At 51.9% G+C, this 24,390-nt stretch overlaps 1 protein-coding gene across 2 annotated transcripts; it reads left to right on the top strand.

The window, feature by feature from the left end:
• Positions 1–103: 103 nt before the first annotated feature.
• Positions 104–24,201, top strand: CAD (carbamoyl-phosphate synthetase 2, aspartate transcarbamylase, and dihydroorotase). Of its 2 annotated transcripts, XM_004418231.3 has the most exons (44): positions 104–366; positions 615–754; positions 3,442–3,571; positions 4,551–4,693; positions 4,869–5,010; positions 5,209–5,380; positions 5,581–5,766; positions 5,951–6,063; positions 6,347–6,492; positions 6,769–6,900; positions 7,033–7,266; positions 7,399–7,620; positions 7,825–8,013; positions 8,287–8,411; positions 8,594–8,724; positions 11,834–11,946; positions 12,662–12,906; positions 13,132–13,378; positions 13,748–13,846; positions 14,035–14,259; positions 14,345–14,527; positions 14,729–14,947; positions 15,264–15,431; positions 16,087–16,269; positions 16,400–16,504; positions 16,967–17,206; positions 17,450–17,531; positions 17,840–18,006; positions 18,167–18,331; positions 18,506–18,637; positions 18,856–19,057; positions 19,442–19,632; positions 19,728–19,868; positions 20,091–20,192; positions 20,600–20,696; positions 21,291–21,335; positions 21,441–21,610; positions 21,721–21,795; positions 22,321–22,533; positions 22,738–22,863; positions 23,058–23,213; positions 23,300–23,401; positions 23,608–23,702; positions 23,811–24,201. In XM_004418231.3, exons 1-44 carry the CDS (start codon positions 285–287, stop codon positions 23,911–23,913), a joined length of 6,678 nt encoding a protein of 2,225 aa, XP_004418288.1. In that variant the 5' UTR covers positions 104–284; the 3' UTR covers positions 23,914–24,201. The 2 variants fall into 2 exon arrangements, with proteins under 2 accessions (XP_004418288.1, XP_087293130.1); XM_087437004.1 differs by lacking the exons at positions 104–366; positions 3,442–3,571; positions 5,209–5,380 and having other exon boundaries at positions 638–754.
• The last annotated feature ends 189 nt before the right edge of the window (positions 24,202–24,390 follow it).

The following is a 24,390-nucleotide window of genomic DNA, read 5'->3' as shown; positions in this document are numbered from 1 at the left end:
CTTTGCAGGCGCGAGATGGGCCGCCTCTAACCCGGTTGCCGCCCTGGCCCCGCCCCTTACGTTCCCGGCCCCGCCCCTCACGCTGCCGGCTTCCCGCGCCGCCGCAGTCTGCCGCGCCCAGACTGCAGCTCATGCGCTTTCCACGCAGCTCTCTCTCAGGCCGCCAACGCTGTTAGCCACGTGGACCGACTGCGGGCGCGCCGTCCTCACGTGGCTGCGGCATCGGCTGGAGCTTGCTGCGCTTCCCGCGTTTCTGCGCTCTCCCGCCTCTGAGCTCCGTTCCTATGGCGGCCCTGGTGTTGGAGGACGGGTCGATCCTGCGGGGCCAGCCCTTTGGGGCCGCTGTGTCGACTGCCGGGGAAGTGGGTAAGCAAGCCCGGGCCGGCTGCCGACCTCATCCCACTCTCTGCTGCCGCTCTCTGCCCATCCTGCCCTGCCTAGACTCCGCCATTTTCCCGCCTGCACACCTCCTCCCCGCTTTCGGTGCCCATGTCCCCAGCCCAGCCCCTTTCATCCCTCACGGTCAAGACAGCCTCCACTGGGGCATTCTCATCGCGCGGGGCCGTGTTCTGAAGGGTGCCCTGCCTGAGCCCAGCCCTGCCTCTTTCTTGCAGTGTTTCAGACTGGCATGGTCGGCTACCCCGAGGCCCTCACTGACCCTTCCTACAAAGCACAGATCTTAGTGCTGACATATCCTTTGGTCGGCAACTATGGCATCCCCCCCGATGAAGTGGATGAGTTCGGTCTCAGCAAGGTAGCCATACCCAGTGCTTTCTCTACATTTCCTTTTCAGATCAGTAGTTAGTGATGACATTGACATACTGCTAGGCATCCTGGAGAGAACAGAGGTACATGCTGAAGTGATAAGTACTGCGCAGGACTTGTTAAGTATCTTCAGAGGCACAGAGTGCTGGAGGTCAAGCCAGTCTGGGCTTGGGTAAGGAACCAGTGAAGATTTTTTAGCAGCAGAGTCTTGTGATAGGAGCAATGCTTTAAAATTATATAGATTAGTGGGAAAGAGACTGGAAACTAGGGTCACACTCTTCCCAGTGACAGTAGGTCTCTACCAAACCAATGAAATTGATTGTCATCTTCTAAGCTTACTTTCTTTACCTTGCCTCATTTTCTACCGCTTTCCAGTAGAGTTTTTTTTTAACAGTTTTATTTATTTATTTATTTATTTTTAAAGATTTTATTGATTTATTTTTCCCCCCCAAAGCCCCAGTAGATAGTTCTATGTCATAGCTGCACAACCTTCCAGCCGCTGTATGTGGGACGCGGCCTCAGCATGGCCGGAGAAGCGGTGAGTAGGCGCGCCCCCGGGATCCGAACCTGGGCCGCCAGCAGCGGAGCACGCGCACTTAACCGCTAAGCCACGGGGCTGGCCTTATTTATTTATTTTTGTGAGGAAGATCAGCCCTGAGCTAATATTCATGCTAATCCTCCTCTTTTTGCTGAGGAAGACCGGCTCTGAGCTAATACCTATTGCCAATCCTCCTCTTTTTTTTCCCCAAAGCCCCAGTAGATAGTTGTATGTCATAGTTGCACATCCTTCTAGTTCCTATATGTGGGACATGGCCTCAGCATGACCAGAGAAGCGGTGCATCAGTGCGCGCCCGGGATCCGAACCGGGCTGCCGGTAGCGGAGCGCGAGCGCTTAACTGCTAAGCCACCCGCCGGCCCTCCAGTAGAGTTTTTATCTCTAGATAAGAAAAAAGTCAGTTTCCTCCCACAGTGAAGTTTCCCCCATTCCTCCTCTGGAATTTGGAAACTAAGTTGCCCTCTGAGAGTTCAAGTAATAAAAAAAATCGACACAAGTTAATAGTGGAAGTCACCATAGCCTAGGTGAAGTATTCCTCAAAATTCATTTTGTCCTGATTCCAGGCTTACTGAGCCTTTAATTATTAATTTGCCTTCCCAATCACCCTGACACTTGGGGGAGGGAGCTCTAGGTAAAGGACTCATTTTTTATTCCTGGAAGGGACCATCCCTCATCACAAACCTATAACTATACTACATTCTAGTTTATGATGCAGTATCTTGGTTAACATATGTCAGTCTTCAGCTTTGTCTGCTGCAGACACACTGACAAAATTGAGTTTATAAACCTGCATAATCGAAGCCTTGACAGAACTAGGGTGAGTAAGGGATCCTGGAGCCACCAATCCACCACAGATGTTTTTGTGGCACATATGCTGTAAATGCACTTGTCTATGGGCAGACTAGTCCACCTGGCCATGGAGGGTTCTGCCAAACTGTCCTTCAGATCCCTAAAGAACAGTCTCAACATCCATCTTCCTTTAAACCTTTTACCACTAAGCAGATGTAGTTTAAATATGCCACGCCCTCCCACATAGATGACCTGTTTCTCTATTTACTTATTAAATGCTTACCTATTGGGTAACAAATTTGTGTTATCTTTTTTTTTAATGATAATGCCCTGTGAAGCGGGGAGGTATAATAATGCCTAATATTGTACCCTGAACCTTTATTTTTATTTAGTAAGATATTGTGCACCGACTTATCTTTTTTTTTGTGAGGACATCAGCCCTGTGCTAACATCTGCCAATCCTCCTCTTTTTTTTGCTGAGGAAGACTGGCCCTGGGCTAACATCCGTGCCCATCTTCCTCCACTTTATATGGGATGCCGCCACAGCATGGCTTGCCTGCCAAGCAGTGCGTCGGTGCACACCCGGGATCCAAACCGGCGAACCCCAGGCCGCCGCAGTGGAGTGCGCGCACTTAACCACTCGTGCCACCGGGCCGGCCCCCTATACCAACCTATCTTATACCCTGTTTTTGTCACGCTCTGTAATTATGATCTTGTTTATTTACATGTTACCTTATTAATTTTCAGGCTCCCTAAGTAGCAGATTAACATCAGGAAGGCAGGGACCTTGTCTTTTTTCATGCTCACTGCTCCTCCTCTAGCATCTGTTACAATGCCTGGTACCAAGTGGGCACTCAGTAAATATCTGTTGACTGCTACCATGTGTCAGGCATCTAGCTCTTGAGGCGTTCACAGTTCTGTGAGGAAGACACACAGATACATTCATAATACAATGTAAATAGCAAGAACAGTGGAAATAAAGTGAGCTTAGGTGAGCTCTAAGGCGGAGGCACAAGCTGCAGTAAGTGAGTGGGGTGACTTCACAGAAGAGGGGATTTGTGATCTCAGTTTTGGATCAAAGGAAAGAAAGGGAAAAGGAAAATGTCATTTTCAATTATTAATCAGGCACCCTATGCCCATGTGTTCAGTGTTTCATCTAGGGAACAGCATTGTTGGTAAAGGGCAAAAAGCATGAGGTACTTGGTGTGTTAAAAGAATGACAGGTCATTCAGTGTGGCTGACGTATGGGGTCTGTGCCATACAATGGGAAGAGATGACATAGGCAGGTATGCGGCCCTGGGCTCCTCATGATCTCCTCCTTCCATCAACAGTGGTTTGAATCCTCGGGGATCCATGTGGCAGGATTGGTGGTGGGAGAGTGCTGCCCCACACCCAGCCACTGGAGTGCCGCCTGCACCCTGCATGAGTGGCTGCAACAGCATGGCATACCAGGCCTGCAAGGTATGGTGCAAGCATAGGTGTGTCTGGGCAGAGCACCGATGCCTGGATGGAAAGAAGCAAGAGAAGATCTCTGTGCACTATTAGGACTTGAATCCAAGATTGTAATAGAATGTATCTGATTTGGAAGGTTTAGATTGGAGTCAGAGGGTGGGGGAGGGAACTGAGCTCTCACTCAGATGGAAAATTTCAAGCATACAAAAGGAGAGAATAGTATAATGAACCCCCAGCTTCTATAATCATCAACTCAGGGCTGAACTTATTTCATCACCACTACTATAATCCCCAGATTAATTTGAAGCAAATCTCAGACGTTGTATCATTTCATCCACAAATAGTTCAATATCTATGAAAAGGGAATCTTTTTTAAACCATGACCACAATAACATCATACCTTTAAAAAATTAACAATAACTGGGGCTGGCCTGGTTGCATAATGGTTAGGCTCCCGCACTCTGCTTCAGTGGCCCCGGGGTTTGTGGGTTCGGATCCCGGGTGTGGACCTACACACTGCTCGTCAAGCCATGCTGTGGGGGCGTCCCATATACAAAATAGAGGAAGATTGGCACAGATGTTAGCTCAGTGACAATCTGTAGACAATTAAAGAGACAATTGATATGTCTCTTTAATCTATTGGCCTTGTAACCCACTTGACAAAAATAGGTCAGTTTTCCTTTCAAGTATCCCATAGTCTGCACTTTGTTAATTACATTCCTATAGTATCATTTACTATGTTCTTTTGTTCCTTGGTATTATTTTTTGTAAACAGAGAGATCTAGAGTCATGGTTCAACTCTGATGTGATATTTTCGGCAAGAATACTTCGTGGTAGTGTACTTCCTTCAGGATGGCCCAAAATTTTGATTCTCATAGAACAGCTGTGTGTGACTCAGGGCTCTGGAATGGAAGTGCTCCTAGAAGTCTAATCTGATGCATGACTGAGTTGGAGGAGTATGATCTCTCAGAGTGTACTATCTTGATAGGAGTGGACACTCGGGAGCTGACGAAGAAGTTACGAGAGCAAGGGTCTCTGCTGGGAAAGCTGGTCCAGGATGGGACAGATCCTTCAGCCCTGCCATTCTTGGACCCCAATGCCCGCCCCCTAGTGCCGGAGGTTTCCATTAAGGTACAGAGAGGTAGAGTGGGAGAGTGTTGCAAGCTATAGCACGGTAGTTACGTTCTGCCCATAACTGGGGTGAACACTTGAGAGAGAATCAGAAGAGGCCTCAAAGGTATGGGTTGGTGTGTGCATAGCTATACCCACTGATTACAGCTGCCAACCACTGCCCTTTATTCCTCAGGCTCCACGGGTATTCAATGCAGGCGGTACCCCTCGGATCCTTGCTTTGGACTGTGGCCTCAAGTATAATCAGATCCGATGCCTGTGCCAGCGTGGGGCTGAGGTCACTGTGGTACCATGGGACCATGTGTTAGACAGCCAGGGTGAGTAGCTGGGGTGTGTACAGGACCACAGACAACAGCATGAGTGGAAAATTGGTCCCTTGGTCCATTTGCTAAAAGTCAACATGAGTTGCAGGGAAGAAGATGGAGATAAGGGGATTTGCTCTAATGGTAAGAGCTACAAGTGTGTCTCTCTGGTTGAACTATTGGTTTTGAGATCATCTTTTCTGCCCTCTCCAGAGTATGAGGGTCTCTTCCTGAGTAATGGCCCTGGTGATCCCGCCTCCTATCCCAATGTGGTATCCACACTGAGCCGTGTCTTATCTGAGCCTAATCCCCGGCCTGTCTTCGGGATCTGTCTGGGACACCAACTGTTGGCCTTAGCCATTGGGGCCAAGACTTACAAGATGAGGTGGGACTTGTGGGGAGAGGAAGGGCCTGCACTACTGACATGAGGGGTGGGGAGTCTTGGGAATGGGAATAGAGTTGGTGTTTATTAGTGTTGAAACAGGAGTAGGGGCTGGTAAGAGTCACGAGATCAACAAGAGCTGGGTTTGGTACAGTGGTGAAGGAAGGTAAAAGGCCTGTGACTCTGCATGCTTCCATCTCCAGATACGGGAACCGAGGCCATAACCAGCCATGCTTACTGGCAGGCTCTGGGCGCTGCTTTCTGACATCCCAGAACCATGGGTTTGCTGTGGAAACAGACTCACTGCCAGTAGGCTGGTGTCCTCTCTTCACCAATGCCAATGATCGTTCCAGTGAAGGCATTGTACATGACAGCCTGCCCTTCTTCAGGTGAGCCTGGGTGATTCTGGCAGGGTGACTGGATCTGTACAGCTTTGAAGCCTCCCGTGACTTGAAGATCAAAAAGTAAAGCACGGCAGTGGGCCCCTGTCATCTATCCCACTCCCCACCTCCAAGGCTGCCAGTGCCCAGGCCGGTGATGATGACAGGTTTCCTAATCCAGTGTCTTCAACAGTGTCCAGTTTCACCCAGAGCACCAAGCTGGCCCTTCAGATATGGAACTTCTCTTTGATATCTTTCTGGAAACTGTGAAAGAAGCCACAGCTGGAAACCCCGGGGGCCAGACAGGTAAGTGCCTGAGTAGATCTGGGTTGCGGAACTAAGAACAGGGTTGGATGTTTGGCAGGTTAAGGGGGTGGGATGGGAAGGCAACAAACCAAGATAATTCATTTATGCTGCTTCTATTGAAAGGAATTCTGGAGTCATGAGTCCGGGGTTCTGGTCCTGCCTCTGCCACTCATTAGAGGCATGACTTGTTCTGGATTCTTCTGTAAAGTGAGGTGGTTAACCTAGATGATCACTCATGTCTCATTCAGCTCTTAACATTCTATGACTTTCTTTGCCTTCATAGTTCGAGAGCGGCTAGCTGAGCGCCTCTGTCCCCCTGGGATTCCCACCCCAGGCTCTGGGCTTCCACCACCACGAAAGGTTCTGATCCTGGGCTCAGGAGGTCTCTCCATTGGCCAGGCTGGAGAGTTTGACTACTCAGGCTCTCAGGTAAAGCATGTCCATCCCCACCCCTCTGGGTGTATGACCCTCAGGAGTGGATGGATTCTTACGGAGAAGGGCTGAGGCATGAACATTGGTTCTAGGGAGGAAATGAACCAGGAGATCTGGGTAATGTGTAGAAAGGTGAGGTGGTGAGGAACAGAAGTCAGTTATTAGGGACTAAGAGTACAGGGAGGGAAAGAAGAGGAAGGGAAATGCCAGTCTCAAGCTATTTACAGTCTTTCTTCTGCAGTTGAGGGTGATATGCCATTTTTGTCCCCCTAGGCGATCAAGGCCCTGAAGGAGGAAAACATCCAGACATTGCTGATCAACCCCAACATTGCCACAGTGCAGACCTCCCAGGGGCTGGCTGACAAGGTCTATTTCCTTCCCATAACACCTCACTACGTAACCCAGGTATGACTGGGGTAAGGCTGGACTGAGGAGGGGACCCATGTGGACAGGGGGATCCTTTGGTCACTCTGCATTTCTAAACTTCTTTGATCCACTCCCTAACTCCAAGGTCTTAATGCCTCTCTCCTCCCTCAGGTGATCCGTAATGAGCGCCCAGATGGCGTGTTGCTGACTTTTGGGGGCCAGACAGCTCTGAATTGTGGTGTGGAGCTGACCAAGGCTGGAGTGCTAGCTCGGTATGGGGTCCGGGTCCTGGGCACACCTGTGGAGACCATTGAGCTGACTGAGGATCGGCGTGCCTTTGCCTCCAGGATGGCAGAGATCGGAGAGCATGTAGCCCCCAGTGAGGCGGCAAATTCTCTTGAACAGGTTCGAGGGATGGTTGGGAGAAGGTAGAATGGTGTCGTTTGCTTTATATCTTATTTTTTTCTGGGTCCAGGAACCCTCTGTGCAGCAGGCAGTCAAGGCCTGATCTCTTTGTTCATCTCCTGCTCATTGCAGGCCCAGGCAGCCGCTGAGCGATTGGGGTACCCTGTGCTGGTGCGTGCAGCCTTTGCCCTGGGTGGCCTGGGCTCTGGCTTTGCTTCTAACAGAGAGGAGCTCTCTGCTCTTGTGGCCCCAGCTTTTGCCCATACCAGCCAAGTGCTGGTAGACAAGTCTCTGAAGGGATGGAAGGAGATTGAGTATGAAGTGGTGAGAGACGCCTATGGCAACTGTGTCACGGTGAGTGATGGAGGAAGGGTGGGGGTAGTGTCAGGCAGTATGAGTGCTTGTAAGAGCAGAATCCAGGGCTGGGATCTTTGAGGGTTCGATGTCCCTCAGACCCAGGATGGGTGCAGCCCCAGAGGCAACAGAACCCTGGGATGCAGCCTCCTGCTTCTCCTGACTCCTTTTGGCGATAACCTCCCTGAGACCCTCCCTTCACAGGTGTGTAACATGGAGAACTTAGACCCACTGGGCATCCACACTGGTGAGTCTATAGTGGTGGCTCCAAGCCAGACGCTGAATAACAGGGAGTACCAGCTACTGCGGCAGACGGCCATCAAGGTGACCCAACACCTTGGAATCGTTGGGGAGTGCAATGTGCAGTATGCCTTGAACCCCGAGTCTGAGCAGGTGAGACTCTAGGCCCTGGAGCTGATATTCTAGCTATGGGACATTCTTCTATAATTTTGGGGCCTTGAGGCCCAAGAGGCCTTTTGGCCCCAAAGACCCTAGAGTAGAAGCTGGGATTGTCTTTGGTAGAGTTGAGTCCTGGGGAGGAGGAGGGCCTTTTGCTCTCCATCCCCTCAGGGAGGGCTTTATTTTCTTGCCTTTCTGAGAGCTCTCCTAGGCAGCCCTTCTAGGCCAGTTACCTGGTGACTCTTTCTCTGTTCTCTCTCTTTGCAGTATTACATCATCGAAGTAAACGCCAGGCTGTCTCGCAGCTCTGCCCTGGCCAGTAAGGCCACAGGCTATCCACTGGCCTATGTGGCAGCCAAGCTGGCTTTGGGCATCCCTCTGCCTGAGCTCAGGTACAAGGGCTGGGGAGACATCAGGGAGGTAAAGGGATGGGGAGCTGAAGAAAATCTTCATGGGATAGGGAATATGAAAAGGGCATTGGCCTGGATGTGTGGGGATGGAGAGAGCTATCTGGAAGCTCACCCTTTACATCTTCTGTTCTGTCCTTCTGGCACCCCTACTTGATGGTTCCCAGTAACTCAGTGACAGGAGGAACAGCAGCCTTTGAACCCAGCCTGGATTATTGTGTGGTGAAGATTCCTCGCTGGGACCTCAGCAAGTTCCTCCGCGTCAGCACAAAGATTGGGAGCTGCATGAAGAGCGTTGGTGAGAGAGACTTGCCCCAAGAGACCCCTCCCCAGATCACTCACGGGGTCCCACCCATCTCAAGAATCTAGGATGTCATAGAGTTAGTTCCCTGGCATGGCCTTTCAGCTCCTATATTAGCTTGTTGGGAACACAGTCTCTCAGAATAGGGATATTTCAAACTAAGATAGTAGTCCTCATCAGGAGTGGGACTCAAAGGCATCTGGAAACCATGTCAGAGTAGACATGCCACCTCCACTCTCAGATGGCATGTCCGAATCTCTAGGATGGGGTGATAGATCAGACTGTCTCATTTCTCTCATTTTACAAATGAGTAAACTGAGGTGCCCACAGAAGGAAAATGTCGTGGCTGAGTAGAGGGCAGAGCCAAGAACTGAAAGCTAGATATGGTTCCCAGTTGGCTGTTCCTGTTACATTATGTTGCCTGTCATCAGTGAGACCAGTTCTGTGAAACTCTGCCACAGCATTTCATGGCATTTTGCCCATGGCCTCATTACCAGGTGTTAATGCCAGTGACATTTTGTTCTCCGTGCTTGTTTAAATACTGATGCTTTGGGGAAACGACGACTGCTGTTTTCCTGTGAACCTTCTAAATCCAACTCAGCATGGTGGCAGCCGTCCTTAGCATATCTCCTCCTTTGGGCACTTTTCTGCCATGGTCACTAAATGAAATTTTTTTTTTTTTTTTTTTGTGAGGAGGACTAGCCATGAGCTAACATTCGATGCCAATCCTCCCCTTTTTTCTTGAGGAAGACTGGCCCTGGGCTAACGTCCGTGCCCATCTTCCTCCACTTTATATGGGACACTGCCACAGCATGGCTTAACAAACGGTGTGTCGGTGCCTGCCCGGGATCCGAACCTGTGAACCCCGGGCCGCCGTAGCGGAGCGCACGCACTTAACCACTTAGCCACGGGGCGGCCCCTAAATGAAATTTTTTTAAACACAATATTTAAGATCAGAGCAGGACATCCGAGACTTTTTTCATAAAAACAGATTTTGTTTTGAACAGTGAATGGGTAAACAAACAGTCGGCCTCCAAGCAGTGGTGCTGGCCTTGAGTGAATATGCTTCCTTATAGCATCCCTTTAAATTGCCTTAGACTGTCCTCTAAAACAATTCGACGAAAACAAGCATGTGCATGTACCAAAGTGCCACCAGCTAAGGATAAGAGCATTTCATTGTGCTCCAAATTTCCATTAAGAGCATGAGTAGCCTTTAAACAAGTAAGTCTGAGCTCAGATATTATTTCAGGATTTTCAGAAATCTTACAAGAAATCTTACAAGACTGCCAAGTTGTTCCTTCTGGAGATGAATTTCTGTTAAATGAAAATTATAATAAACATGGGAATGAAGCCATGATTAAATAGTGGCTAAAAGAAGTGGATTGAAAATAGGACAATCAAAGATTGATTCCTAGATGAGACGTTTAAATGTTTTATGTCTATTCAAGTCTTCTTAGAATGTGATTTTCTTTGGTAACTTTTTGTAACTTTTATTATACAAGTAAGTATATAAATCATTGAGAAATTAGAAAAGATAGTTTAACCAAAGAAGGATAATCACCTGTAATCTTGTCACACAGAGATTAATTTGGGTATATATATGATTCCAGAATTTTTCTAGCCATGCATGTACGCATGTGTTGGGTTTCTCTTTTACCTCAAATAAAAACTTTTATAATGTAACCACATTACAAAGAAATTAAACAAAATCATTCATAATCCACTTCCTTAACATTACCGTTAGCATCTTGGTGTTTGAAAAAATTTTTAAACAAATATTAAGATTGTAAATAGAAAAATACAATTGGTAAGAAATACTTGAAGACCTTAAGGCAAATTGTCAGAGAACATGAACAAAACTTTACAGAAGAGGAAAACAATAAGCAAACCTGAGCCGGGGGGACGTTCCCTCTTATTAGTAAATAGAAATCTAATTAAAATGAGATCATAGTTTTGCTTATTAGTAAAAATTGTTTAAAATGATTATACACACTTCTTAAAAAGTTGGTTGAACTTATACTTTGTGTTGTAAAGCACAGACTTCTGTAAAGCAATTGATACTTATCAAGGACCAGAAAATTTGTCGTGTGTGTGTGTGTGTGTGTGTGTGAGGAAGACCAGCACTGAGCTAACATCCGATGCCAATCCTCTTTTTGCTGAGGAAGATTGGCCCTGGGCTAACATCCATGCCCATCTTTCTCTACTTTATATGGGACGCCGCCACAGCATGGCTTGACAAGCGGTGTGTCGGTGTGCACCTGGGATCCGAACCTGCGAACCCCGGGCCACCGAAGCGGAGCACGTGCGCTTAACCAACTGCGCCACTCGACCGGCCCCCAGAAAATTTGTCTTACCTATTGCCCCTTCACTTCTGAAAATTTATCCTAAGGAGATAATCCAAAGCACAGAAAACATCACATCCTCAGTGAGAATGATGGACACTTGAAAGCTAAATGTCCTTCAGTAAGTGAGCAGTTAAATTATGATAAGTCATACAGGAATTAAACTGCTGGTAATAAGGTCACATAGCAGTGTGGGAACATGCTTAGCATGAGGGAAAAAGCAGGATAGAAATTGTATGTACACTATAATCATGTATAAAACATATATTTGAAAAAAGTCCAGAAAGAAATACTCCAAAATGATAGTTGTAAATATGATTAGCTCTGGATGGATTCAAAGAGTAGTGGGTTCATCTTCCCATTATCCAGACTTCTTAAAAGTTTTAACGGATGAGACATATCCCACATGGTGTCATCACAGTATGACTAAAGCAAACCAAGTAACTGGATACACACCAGTGGTTGGGCCATTGTGATGGCCCAATATCCCAACCGGTGTGGATGTTCCAGTATCCACATGCCCATTTTAGGCATTTTAATTCCATACTCACTAATAAACACAAAACTTGAAAATGATGGGGAGAAGAGCTGCAAGTTTAAGATTTCTCAATAATGAAATACCATAAATGCCACCATGAAACTTGCCCTGAGAACCTCCTGGAGACTTGACTGTAAACCATGGACATTCTGGGCAGCTCCCGCCTGCTGCCATACCCCCACCCCCGGATCTCCAGGGTTTCAGTCTTTACATCCTATTCCTCCAGGTGAGGTCATGGGCATCGGGCGTTCTTTTGAGGAGGCCTTCCAGAAGGCTCTGCGCATGGTGGATGAGAACTGTGTGGGCTTTGATCACACTGTAAAGCCGGTCAGCGATATGGTAAGTGGCTCCCCTCCCCCTGGCAACACCCCTGAAATGGAGCTGCTTCTCTGTGTCCCTGGCCCATGAGCTTGTTACCAGTAGTACTAGCAACGATCATTGTTGGACATTTACTGTTTTCACTTTTCTGAGAATTTTATGATTTCATCTCACTTATCATTATATGAAGATGTATTATTAGACTTTTTTTTATAGATGAGGAGACTGAGGCTTAGAGAGTTTGAGGAACTTGCTCAAAGCCGCACAGCCGGTAAGAGGCAGAGCCAGGATTTGTATCCAGGTTTTTGCAATTGCAGAGCCTCTAATCTGGTCTACGACTACCTTTCCTAAGACAATGGCAGTCATGCTGTCAGGATTTTTTTTTTTTTTTTTCTGTGAGCAAGATCAGCCCTGAGCTAACATCCATGCCAATCCTCCTCTTTTTGCTGAGGAAGACTGGCCCTGAGCTAACATCCATGCTCATCTTCCTCCACTTTATGTGGGATGCCTCCACAGCATGGCCTGACAAGCGGTGCCTCGGTGCGCGCCTGGGATCCAAACCTGGGCCGCCAGCAGCAGAGTGCACGCACTTAACCACTATGCCACAGGGCCAGCTCCCCGTTCTCAGGCTTTTTGAGGTGCTAAAAGTAGATTGGGAATAGTTTGCTTAACATTCTGACATCTCCTACCTCTGCACAATCCTTCTTTATCCATCTGTCTGTCCTCTCCCCATTAGGAGTTGGAGACTCCAACAGATAAGCGGATCTTTGTGGTAGCAGCTGCTCTGTGGGCTGGCTACTCAGTGGAGCGGCTGTATGAACTCACACGCATCGACCGCTGGTTTCTGCACCGAATGAAGCGAATCGTAGCACACGCCCAGCTGCTGGAACAACACCGTGGACAGCCTTTGCCCCCAGACCTGCTGCACCAGGCCAAGCGCCTTGGCTTCTCAGACAAGCAGATTGCCCTTGCAGTTCTGAGGTCAGAGATAGCAGTGAGGGCCTGAGGCTGAGAAACATGGGGCGGAGAACCTTTATACCAGTGAGCGGCCCTCAGAAGGGAGGGAGAGTATGGGGAGCTTTGGAGGCTTCTGACCTTCGTCCCTGGGATATTTTCCTCTCTGATCCCTCCCCTGGGATCTCACCCCTCTACTCAGTCCACACTCCAATCCCAGGGTCTATGTTTCTGACCCTTCTTCTCCTTTAGCACAGAGCTGGCTGTTCGCAAACTGCGTCAGGAACTGGGGATCTGCCCAGCGGTGAAGCAGATTGACACAGTTGCAGCTGAGTGGCCAGCCCAGACAAATTACTTGTACCTAACATACTGGGGCACCAGCCATGACCTCACCTTTCGAACGCCTCATGTCCTGGTCCTTGGCTCTGGTGTCTACCGTATCGGCTCCAGCGTTGAGTTTGACTGGTGTGCCGTGGGCTGCATCCAGCAGCTCCGAAAGGTCTAAGAGCTAGTCTTTCATACCATTTTCTTTTGTGTTCTGTTCAGCTCCAGCAATTGCCTTCCACCTACATTTAATCCTGGAACTTTCTATTAATTGCTACACCTTACATCTATCATAGGGCTTTGGGTTGGGGGGCCCCCTTAGGCCATCTTGTGCCCCACACAGGGCATGTGTCTCCTCTCCAACACTCTACCTACTTCTCCGATACCTACAGTGCTGGTCCTCCTTCCTTCCTAAGGCAAGCGTCCTGTACAACTATTTCAGAGGAAGCTGAGGTGGTACTCTCTGAAGTAGGGGCTTTTGCTTAGTTTCTCCATGCTCTTCCTCCCACTCAATTGCTAAATATCATTCCCCTCCCAATTGCAGATGGGGTATAAGACCATCATGGTGAACTACAACCCAGAGACAGTCAGCACTGACTACGACATGTGTGACCGACTCTACTTTGATGAGATCTCTTTTGAGGTGAGAGGGATAAAGGCTACCTGTTAGCCTGGGTGGCCAGGGTCAAGTGGGAGTGGCTGGCTGACCTAAGATTCTTTGGAACTTGTGGGATTTGAGGGGAAGTGTGTGGAGAGTGAGGAGCAATGAACAAGAAGGCTCAGATCCCTGACTCCGCTTGTCACTGCCATGTGCCTCCTCCTGCCCTATAGGTGGTGATGGACATCTATGAGCTGGAGAACCCTGAAGGCGTGATCCTGTCTATGGGTGGGCAGCTGCCTAACAACATGGCCATGGCTTTGCATCGGCAACAGTGCCGGGTTCTGGGCACCTCCCCTGAAGCCATCGACTCTGCTGAGAACCGTTTCAAGTTCTCCCGGCTCCTCGACACCATTGGTATCAGCCAGCCTCAGTGGAGGGAGCTCAGTGACCTAGAGGTGAGCTGGGGCCTGGTTGGCGGCTGGAGGCTGATGATGTCATGGGTGAGTGTGACCAACCCAGCTAAGCTCCCTGCACCCTTAGTCTGCACGCCAGTTCTGCCGAAGCGTGGGATACCCTTGCGTGGTGCGCCCCTCCTATGTGCTGAGTGGTGCTGCTATGAATGTGGCCTACACTGACGGGGACCTGGAGCGCTTCCTGAGCAGCGCAGCAGCCGTCTCCAAGGAGCACCCCGTGGTCATCTCCAAGTTCATCCAGGAGGCCAAGGTAGGAGGCTGCAGACAAAGTCTCTGAGGGCAAGCTTCCAGCCTGGGGAGAGATTTCCCTCTCTGGTCCTACAGAAATAGGCACAGGGGGCTGGGAAGGATGAATTGTGCCAGGGCTCCTAAAGGAAGGGACATCCTGGGGCAAGTGGGAGAAGAAAATGGCCCTTGCCCTATATCACATTGCCTTGCCTGCTCCCACAAGGAGATTGACGTGGATGCTGTGGCCTGTGATGGTGTGGTGGTAGCCATCGCCATCTCTGAGCATGTGGAGAATGCAGGTGTGCATTCAGGCGATGCCACACTGGTGACCCCACCGCAAGACATCACTGCCAAAACCCTGGAGCGGATCAAAGCCATCGTGCATGCCGTGGGCCAGGAGCTGCAGGTCACAGGACCCTTCAATCTGCAGCTCATTGCCAAGGTAGTAAGAGGGGGCTAAAGAAAGGGACTAGAGGACTGAAGCACCTCCTTGTTCTGTGCTGGCCACAGTGCCAGGGAACCCTGGACTGTCTCCTGCCCTCGTCAGAGTAGGCAGGACGGCTGGGGGGAGGGGGTCATGGCTAGGGCCCGCATTGTGGTCAGGGTTTGTGAGAGTCAGTTACCCTGACACTTGTCCCTGACAATCAACCCAGGTTGATTACCCACAGAATGGTGAGTGAGGGGAAGGGTCAAGGTCAGTGGAGTAGTGTCAGCAAGCCCAGCCTGTGGAAGGCCTGACCAATCCCTCTCTGCCCCAGGATGACCAGCTGAAAGTTATTGAATGCAACGTGCGTGTCTCTCGCTCCTTCCCCTTCGTCTCCAAGACACTAGGTGTGGACCTAGTAGCCTTGGCCACACGGGTCATCATGGGGGAAGAAGTGGAACCTGTGGGGCTCATGACTGGCTCTGGAGTTGTGGGGGTAAAGGTAAGGAGGATTGAAACCCTGGGTTAGCAGTCAGAAGCAGGGAGACAGTGTGAGAGAGTTCATTTACCGCACAAATTATATGTCAGTCAACACATAAACTGAGCACCTACTGTGGGCAAGCATCACTGGGTCATGAGGGTGATAAGACAGTCTCTGTCCCTTAGGTGCTTCTGGTCTAGTAATAGGAGGCAAGAGAAGTTGGGTCCCAAACATCTTGTTTATAGAACAGTCTGATACGGATTGGGTTTTTGTTTATATCTTTATTATGTAAATATCTTTATAGTAAAGTAAAGATATAAACAAAATGCTAAAGGAGTGTACAGACGGGAGGTGCCACTTCCAAACGGGGTGACCTAGGAAGGCTTGAGAGAAGGGTTGGTATTTGAACTGAGCCTTGGAGGATAGTCAGGATGTTTGATTTGTAGAACTTATTGAGGAAGTATTCCAAGGCCAGGGAGTAGCCTGGTGGAAGCTGAGGGAAGACCCGGAGTATGTTTGAGAAGCAGCTGACTGGTGTAGGGCACACGTAGAGTAGCAGAAGGGCGGGCCCACCCTGCTGTTTGGATGAGACCAAGGAGGGAACCATGGCTGCCTCTCCTGGTGAGGGGAGGTGGGTCCCTCCTGTCTGGGCCTCTCTCACATCCTGCTCCCTCAGGTGCCCCAGTTCTCGTTCTCCCGTTTGGCGGGTGCTGACGTGGTGTTGGGTGTGGAGATGACCAGTACTGGGGAAGTGGCTGGCTTTGGGGAGAGCCGTTGCGAGGCCTACCTCAAGGCCATGCTCAGCACTGGCTTTAAGATCCCCAAGAAGAACATCTTGCTGACCATTGGCAGCTATAAGGTACAGAATCCGGGGGCTAGGGGGAGCACCCAGAGAGGTAGGGGCAGATGGCCTTGGCTCGCTGAGCCAGGGCTGACCTTGAAGTGAGAGACGAGAGAAACACATCTCATCCTCCTTCTGCTTGGTTCAGAACAAGAGCGAGCTGCTCCCAACTGTGCGGCTGCTGGAGAGCCTGGGCTACAGTCTCTACGCCAGTCTGGGCACCGCTGACTTCTACACCGAGCATGGCGTCAAGGTACTGGGGCTCCCATGACTGACCCCCACAGGGTGTGAAAGCTTCAAGGCTGTGAAAGCACCAAAGAATTCTCTCCCCTTTCCCCTGCTTTTATTGCTATTGTATAAATCATGTATATTTCATGTAGAGCAAGTAAAATATACAGAAAAGAAAAAAGAAAAAAAATCCCTTACAATCTCTCCACTACTGTTACCACTTTGGTATGTTTCCTTCCAGAGTTTTGTCTCTGTATGTATGTATATGTAGGCTCATACTGCACAGAGTCCTTGGTAACTGTAGTGTAGATACCTTTCCTGTCAAGAAATATACTTTGCCAGTTACAAATAGAGGCAGCCCTGGTCCCCACCCTATGGGTCCTCAGTCTCCTCCTCATGGGCTCCTGGGCCACCTCTCCTTCCCTCAAGCTGCCTTCCTGACACCTGCCAGGCTCAGGTTGGCCCTGACCTTGTCTCTGGGCCACAGGTAACAGCTGTGGACTGGCACTTCGAGGAGGCAGTGGATGGTGAGTGCCCACCTCAGCGAAGCATCTTGGAGCAGCTGGCAGAGAATCACTTTGAGCTAGTGATTAACCTCTCAATGCGTGGGGCCGGGGGCCGGCGTCTTTCTTCCTTCGTCACCAAGGGCTACCGCACCCGCCGCCTGGCCGCTGACTTCTCCGTGCCCCTCATCATCGATATCAAGTGCACCAAACTGTTTGTGGAGGTAACCAAGACCTGGGTGCTGGGAGGAATACAGCCAGTGTTAATGGAGGAGGAGGAAGAAATGAGTGTGTCATGGGGTTGGGAAATCTCAGTATGAAGCAGCCATGCTAATAATCAAGCTTTATGGCTGCAGAGAGAAGGTGGGTATAGAGAGGTAGGAGCCTGGTTTTATGGGAAAACTCATTCCCTACCTACAACTCCAGGATGCCCTTAAGTCAGAGCTGACAGTGGTTTCCACCTGCAGGCCCTAGGCCAGATCGGGCCAGCTCCTCCTTTGAAGGTGCACGTTGATTGCATGACCTCCCAGAAGCTTGTGCGGCTACCTGGTAAGTGTATCTTTTGGGAGAACCTGGCTTCTGGACACTGGTAGCAGCTGGCATAGAGACCCCGGGTGTGGTGAAAGATGGCTGTGGGGCCCACTCCCTGCCCTGGACTGTATAGAGTGTGGAGGCCCCAGAATCTTTCTCCTCTGAGCTCTTTTATTCCTTGATCGACAGTGCCCTTGACTGAGGAACCACGCCACCTCTCATTTGTATCAGTTGCTGCTGATTTTCCTGCCATCCCACCTCACCTCCTTGATACCCTTTGTGTCTCTGAATCTTCCTCTAATCTTGCCACCTCCATGGTCTCCCAGGACTGATTGATGTCCATGTGCACCTGCGGGAACCAGGTGGGACACACAAGGAGGACTTTGCCTCAGGCACAGCTGCTGCCCTGGCTGGGGGCGTCACCATGGTGTGTGCCATGCCTAACACCCGGCCCCCCATCATTGATGCCCCTGCTCTGGCCCTGGCCCAGAAGGTAAGCCCTCACATTCCTGCTTCATGTGATCCATATGCCCCCACCAACCTCCCCTGTGTCCCTGAGCCCTTCTCCCTCTGCCCCTCCCCAGGGGCCCAGGCCACTGGTGCCAGGCTGGCACGGATGCCGATGGGCCTTATCTCATGTGTATCCTCTCCAGCTAGCAGAGGCTGGCGCCCGCTGTGACTTTACCTTATTCCTCGGAGCCTCGTCGGAAAACGCAGGGAGCCTGGGCTCTGTGGCTGGGTCTGCTGCGGGGCTGAAGCTCTACCTCAATGAGACCTTCTCTGAGCTGCGGCTGGACAGCGTGGCCCAGTGGATGGAGGTAGGGAGTGGGCACATGGGAGGAGGCAGCCCAACAATGCTTCCTGGCTTGAGGGCCCCTCGGAGTGGGCTGACAGCAGTGAGGAGTCACGAGAGCTCCGTGAGGGCTCTGGGCTCTGATGAGCATGGAGAGCCAAAGGCTCTGCCCACTCCATGAGAGGTCTTTCCCCCCCAGCACTTCGAGACATGGCCATCGCATCTCCCCATTGTGGCCCATGCGGAGCGGCAGAGTGTCGCTGCTGTCCTCATGGTGGCTCAACTCACCCAGCGCTCAGTGCACATATGTCACGTGGCACGGAAGGAGGAGGTGAGAGGACACCAGCAGTCCCAGTGCCCCAGTGTTCTCCCAGTAACACAAGAGGTCAGGGTAGTCCTTGGGGGCAAGAGAGGCTCGGGGGAAGCCTGGAGCCAGCACCGTCAGCATATCTGCCCCATAACTCTCTGAGAGGAGTTGTTGGCTGTAGGACTTTGTAGGGCAGGGTATGGAGGGAGGCCGCCTCTGGATTTCTCCGCTCTCCCTCTCAGATCCTGCTAATTAAAGCTGCAAAGGCACGGGGGCTGCCAGTGACCTGCGAGGTGGCGCCCCACCATCTATTCCTGTGCCGCGATGACCTGGAGCGCCTGGGGCCCGGGAAGGGGGAGGTCCGGCCTGAGCTTGGCTCCCGCCAGGATGTGGAGGCCCTGTGGGAGAACATGGCTGTCATCGATTGCTTTGCCTCAGACCATGGTGAGAGGACCCAAAATGTGCCTCCTCAGCCCAGCAGGGGTCATGCCCCAGCTCAAGGAATCTGGGCCAGTCCTCTGGGCTCGTGAGCACTGGTACTTGATCTGTGTGGTACCCCAGTCTCTACTACGGTGCTCAGTGTGTGATAAGTGCTTAATAAATATTCACTGAAGGAAGGAATGAGCAAACAAGTAAAATTGTAAGTGAGAGAATATGGGGAGAGGATGTGGGCCCCAGAAGATGGCAGAAGTCCCAGTTTCCCTATTTTCCGATTCCCAGAAAAAATAGCCTCAGCGTTCGTGGTGAGGCAGTGCAGTCCTGGTGGCGTGTGTGACTTCCCAGATGTAGAGGTGATTGGTCCTGAGGGACATGCTCTCTTTCTCCCAGCCCCCCACACCTTGGAGGAGAAGTGTGGGCCCCGGCCTCCCCCTGGCTTCCCAGGGCTCGAGACCATGCTGCCACTGCTGCTGACGGCTGTAAGCGAGGGCCGGCTCAGCCTGGACGACGTGCTGCAGCGATTGCACCACAATCCTCGGCGTATCTTTCACCTGCCCCCACAGGAGGACACCTATGTGGAGGTGTGGGCATGAAGGCTTGGGGTGGGGGACTGTCCAACCCTTGGATCTGTTCCATGGTGTGGCTGTTCCCTAGCATAACCCATGACTCTGGGCAGGTGGATCTGGAGCATGAATGGACAGTCCCCAGCCACATGCCCTTCTCCAAGGCCCACTGGACACCCTTTGAAGGGCATAAGGTGAAGGGCACCGTCCGCCGTGTGGTCCTACGAGGGGAGGTCGCCTATATCGATGGGCAGGTACGTGTATGGCCCATGCCCAATCCCAGTAGTGACCTCCCCAACCGTTTTTGTCCCACCCTAGCAGATCCACGTGGTCCCACTACCCCCTCCCGCTGCCCTGTACATGGTGGGCACAGATGCCCCAAGGCATTTTTTTTCTTGCTGGCTTCCACTCCTTCAGGATCCCAGTCTGGCTCTCTGTTCCCTCCTCACTCACCTGCCCCTGCCTTCTGTCTGCAGGTTCTGGTGCCCCCAGGCTATGGACAGGATGTACGCAAGTGGCCTCAGGGGGCTGTTCCCCAGCTCACGTCCTCAGCTCCTGCCACCAGTGAGATAACCACGGTATCCACGCTACTTTGGGGCCAGGGTTGGGGGTGTTGGGGGTGCAGCCAGGGGCAGGGCTGACAGCATAAACATTTTCATTGGTGGTTTAGGGGTGGAAGGCTCTTCACTTGACAGTTAAAATTCCCACCACCTACCCCTCTGTCTGCTGCAAAGCAGAATTAACTCTCAGTTTAGGAGGCTACCGACGAGAAACACAAGCCCCTGTCATGGGGCTAGCATACCCCTCTAAAAGGCCAGTTTGTCTACCCGTGTCGAGGACAGCCTAGTGGAAGGGTGGAGCTGAGGTGAGATGATGGAGAATGGAGTCCATGTGTACAGTGGGCATTTTGGCTTTCCTTAAGGGATTGAATTTGAGGAGGAGTTGGGTCAGTACTTTTCAAAACGTTAGGTCCTTGTCTCCCCAGACACCTGAAAGGCCCCGCCGGGGCATCCCAGGGCTTCCCGATGGCCGCTTCCACCTGCCACCCCGAATCCACCGAGCCTCTGACCCAGGTCTGCCAGGTAAGAGGGAGGTCCTATGATACGGAGGGTCAGGGCACCTGGACATAGAGATGGTTCCTCTTCCCGCAGTGTCCCGGATGGACCAGAGTTGGGAGCTCAGTGGCCTAGGAATGATCCAGGCCCTCCCCTCCCAGCACCTCACCTTTGTCCACTTACCCTGCCCTTCCCGCCATCCCCTTATCCTAGTCTGATCCGCTGTACCCTCCTTTAAATCAGTCCACCCAGCGTGAGGTAGGCATCCCACAGCTGCTTCTCACAGGCCCTTTTTTGTTGTGGGCAGCTGTGTTCCTCTGCCTGGGAGCTGGGATCCCACGGGGCAGCAGAGCGTGGGGTAAATCCAGGTTGTTGGTTGGTGTGAGCCTGGCCATTCCCCTTGCCTAGGATCCCTTTGCCACTGGGAGGGCCTGGGAGGGCACCACTGTTCACACACAACAGCCTCCGTGGGAAATCACATGTCCTGCCTGCCCTAACCTGCTATAGCTACTGTGGTGTGAGTTGATTTAACACAGACACTGCAGTCCAGGGTCCTGGGGAAGTGGGGCTTTTCACAAACCTCAACCACAGGCTTACATCTGTCCTGTCGCCCTGTTGCAGCTGAAGAGCCAAAGGAAAAGTCCTCTCGGAAGGCAACTGAGCCAGGTGAGAGACTCCCCGGAACACACACTCACCTTGGGGACCTCTCTGATCTGTCCCGGGTGGAAGGAACCCTCTGACCAGCCTCTTCTGCCCCGTCCCTCACTGCAGAGCTGATGGGAACCCTTGATGGCACCTGCTACCCTCCACCACCAGTGCCTAGACAGGCATCACCCCAGAACCTGGGGACCCCTGGCCTGCTGCACCCCCAGACCTCACCCCTGCTCCACTCATTAGTGGGCCAACACATCCTGTCCGTCCAGCAGTTCACCAAGGATCAGGTGCCTGTGGGAGGGAGAGTGGGGCCACCCAGAGCTTTGAGGATCTGGAAAGTTGGGGCTAGGACCTCTGGGGGCCACTGCCTTTCCTGCTGACTCGGCATCTTTCTTAGATGTCTCACCTGTTCAATGTGGCACACATGCTGCGTATGATGGTGCAGAAGGAGCGGAGCCTCGACATCCTCAAGGTCAGGGTCAGGGCTGTGAGCTGAGGCTCCAGGCCGCTGTCCGCAGGGCTGTGCAGTAGTCAGAGGGGTCTTCCTCCCCTACCACAGGTTCCCTCATGTGAGTCCAAACCCTCTATTGTAACTCGGCCTCTTCTCTGGAAGGTCTTGCCGCTCGAGGTCCTTGCCCCACGTTTGCCCTCCTCTGGTCAGTATTTAGCTGACTTGCAAGGCCCTGAGCGCCAGCACATCAGCCCGCTGATCTGGTCCGTTGGTCTGTGCTGATGTTTTCTTGGGAGAAAGCTAGGATATTTCCTTCTCTCCCCAAGAATGAGCGTCTCATTCAGACACTTAACAATGGCTTTTCGGAGGCAGAGCCTTTAGCTCAGAGTGATAGTAATGGTGGAAATGTCAAGGCTATGACAGGTCATGGGGAGGTTTGGGGGTTCTCTCAGCACCCCTCTTGTGTAAGTTGTGGGGGCAAGAAGCAGCCTGCTCATTCTCCAACATGAACACACACATACACATTGTATCTTGCCCTCCCTCCAGGGGAAGGTGATGGCCTCCATGTTCTACGAGGTAAGCACACGGACCAGCAGCTCCTTTGCAGCAGCCATGGCCCGACTTGGGGGCGCTGTGCTCAGCTTCTCAGAAGCCACGTCCTCCGTCCAGAAGGGCGAATCCCTGGCTGACTCAGTGCAGACCATGAGCTGCTACGCCGACGTCGTTGTGCTTCGACACCCCCAGCCTGGGGCAGTGGAGGTGAGGCTGGCCTCTGCACCAGGACAGGATTGACTGGCCTGGACCCAGGGACTTGAGGTCCCTTCTGCTCACATTTTCTGGGACTGCAGGTCTCAGGTTGGGCCAGATGAGTGAGGGAACCCAGGAAGAGTGGGACTGTGGCAGGGAGTGGGGCCACTGAGGTGCAGAAGACGGAATTCTCCTTTCTTGTCCCCGTTTTCATAGCTGGCAGCCAAGCATTGCCGGAGGCCAGTGATCAACGCCGGGGATGGGGTTGGAGAGCATCCCACCCAGGCCTTGCTGGACATCTTCACCATCCGGGAGGAGCTTGGGACTGTCAATGGCATGACGGTGAGGGTGGTGGCAGGGGTTGGAGGCCTGCTTGGGGAAGGTCTGGAAAGGGAGACAGTTGGGAAGTAGTTTCTCCATTACACGGCATGGTGCATCAACGGGGCCTACATCCTGATCCTAAGGCTGTGAGCTTTGAAATGGGAAGAGGGGTGCTCAGTCTGGGGGCCTTCCTGGTGATTGGGTTCCTGCCCTAGATCACAATGGTGGGGGACCTGAAGCATGGACGCACGGTGCATTCCCTGGCCTGCCTGCTCACCCAGTACCGTGTCAGTCTGCGCTACGTGGCGCCTCCCAGCCTGCGCATGCCACCCAATGTGCGGGCCTTTGTGGCCTCCCGTGGCACCAAGCAGGTAAGACCCTGGGAGGCCATGGGGGACATGGGTTAGACTGACAGAGCCTGGCACTGCATTCAACCTGGCTCTACCTCACTCTCCAGGAGGAATTTGAGAGCATTGAGGAGGCGCTGCCTGACACAGATGTGCTCTACATGACTCGAATCCAGAAGGAACGCTTTGGCTCTACCCAGGAGTATGAAGCTGTGAGTGCCGGAGTTGAGAAGTCAGGGCTGGAGCTGCCGGGCATCCATACTAGCAACCAGGAAGGCTGGGCCCCAGGAGCTTGGTCGGGGCCCCTCGGTTGTGTAGTTGTGTGTGGGTGTGGAGGGGACCTCGGGGGAGCCAAGGCTTGTGGCCTCATGGCCACCCTTGCCCTGAGGCACTGATGGGACCCCTGTCTGCCTCACAGTGCTTTGGCCAGTTTATCCTCACTCCACACATCATGACCCGGGCCAAGAAGAAGATGGTGGTGATGCACCCAATGCCCCGCGTCAATGAGATAAGGTGACAGCATCAAAATTGAGGATACACTGGGGGCTGGCTGTGGGAGGGCACTTAGTCCTGGACAGGCCATCGTGGGCTGTGTGCTAACTTCTTTTTCTTCTCTGGCAGTGTGGAGGTGGACTCGGACCCTCGAGCAGCCTACTTCCGCCAGGCTGAGAATGGCATGTACATACGCATGGCTCTGTTAGCCACCGTGCTGGGCCGCTTCTAGGGGCCGGCTCCTCAGCCTCTTCTCATCAGGCCCAGCTGCTGGGTACAGAATCCGGTGCCCCCCACGGGGGCAGCACACTTAGTAGATGCTCTGGGGCATCCACATAGCTCACGTGCTCATATACACACACGTGCAGACCATGCTTAAGGCACTGGACTGGACTGGAGCTCTCTAGCATGGGGGTGGGGCCTCAGATGCTGGGGCCCAGTCGGGCCCTTCTCCCTTAATGCACCTCAGATCTGTACAGTCACTTTTCTACTGACTTAATAAACAGCTGAGCTGCCTCTAGTTCCTGCTTCTTTGGTGTATCCTGGCTTCAGCATAGGATGCTAAGTTTAATAGGCAGAGCTTTCTTCTGTAAAATGAGAACAGCTTCCCAAATACAAGAGCAGCTGCACTGGGCAGGCTCTTGCTCTGGCCAGGGCTGAGCAGCCAGGCTTGGCATTTTCAGAGTCGTAGTCTCCTTGGGGTTCTGGG

This window comes from Ceratotherium simum, chromosome 11 (assembly GCF_057802395.1).
Source record: "Ceratotherium simum simum isolate JZ-2026a chromosome 11, ASM5780239v1, whole genome shotgun sequence".
NCBI lineage: Eukaryota > Metazoa > Chordata > Mammalia > Perissodactyla > Rhinocerotidae > Ceratotherium > Ceratotherium simum.
The sequence above is the reverse complement of the archived record's forward strand: the minus strand, read 5'-3'. Positions and strand labels throughout refer to the sequence as shown.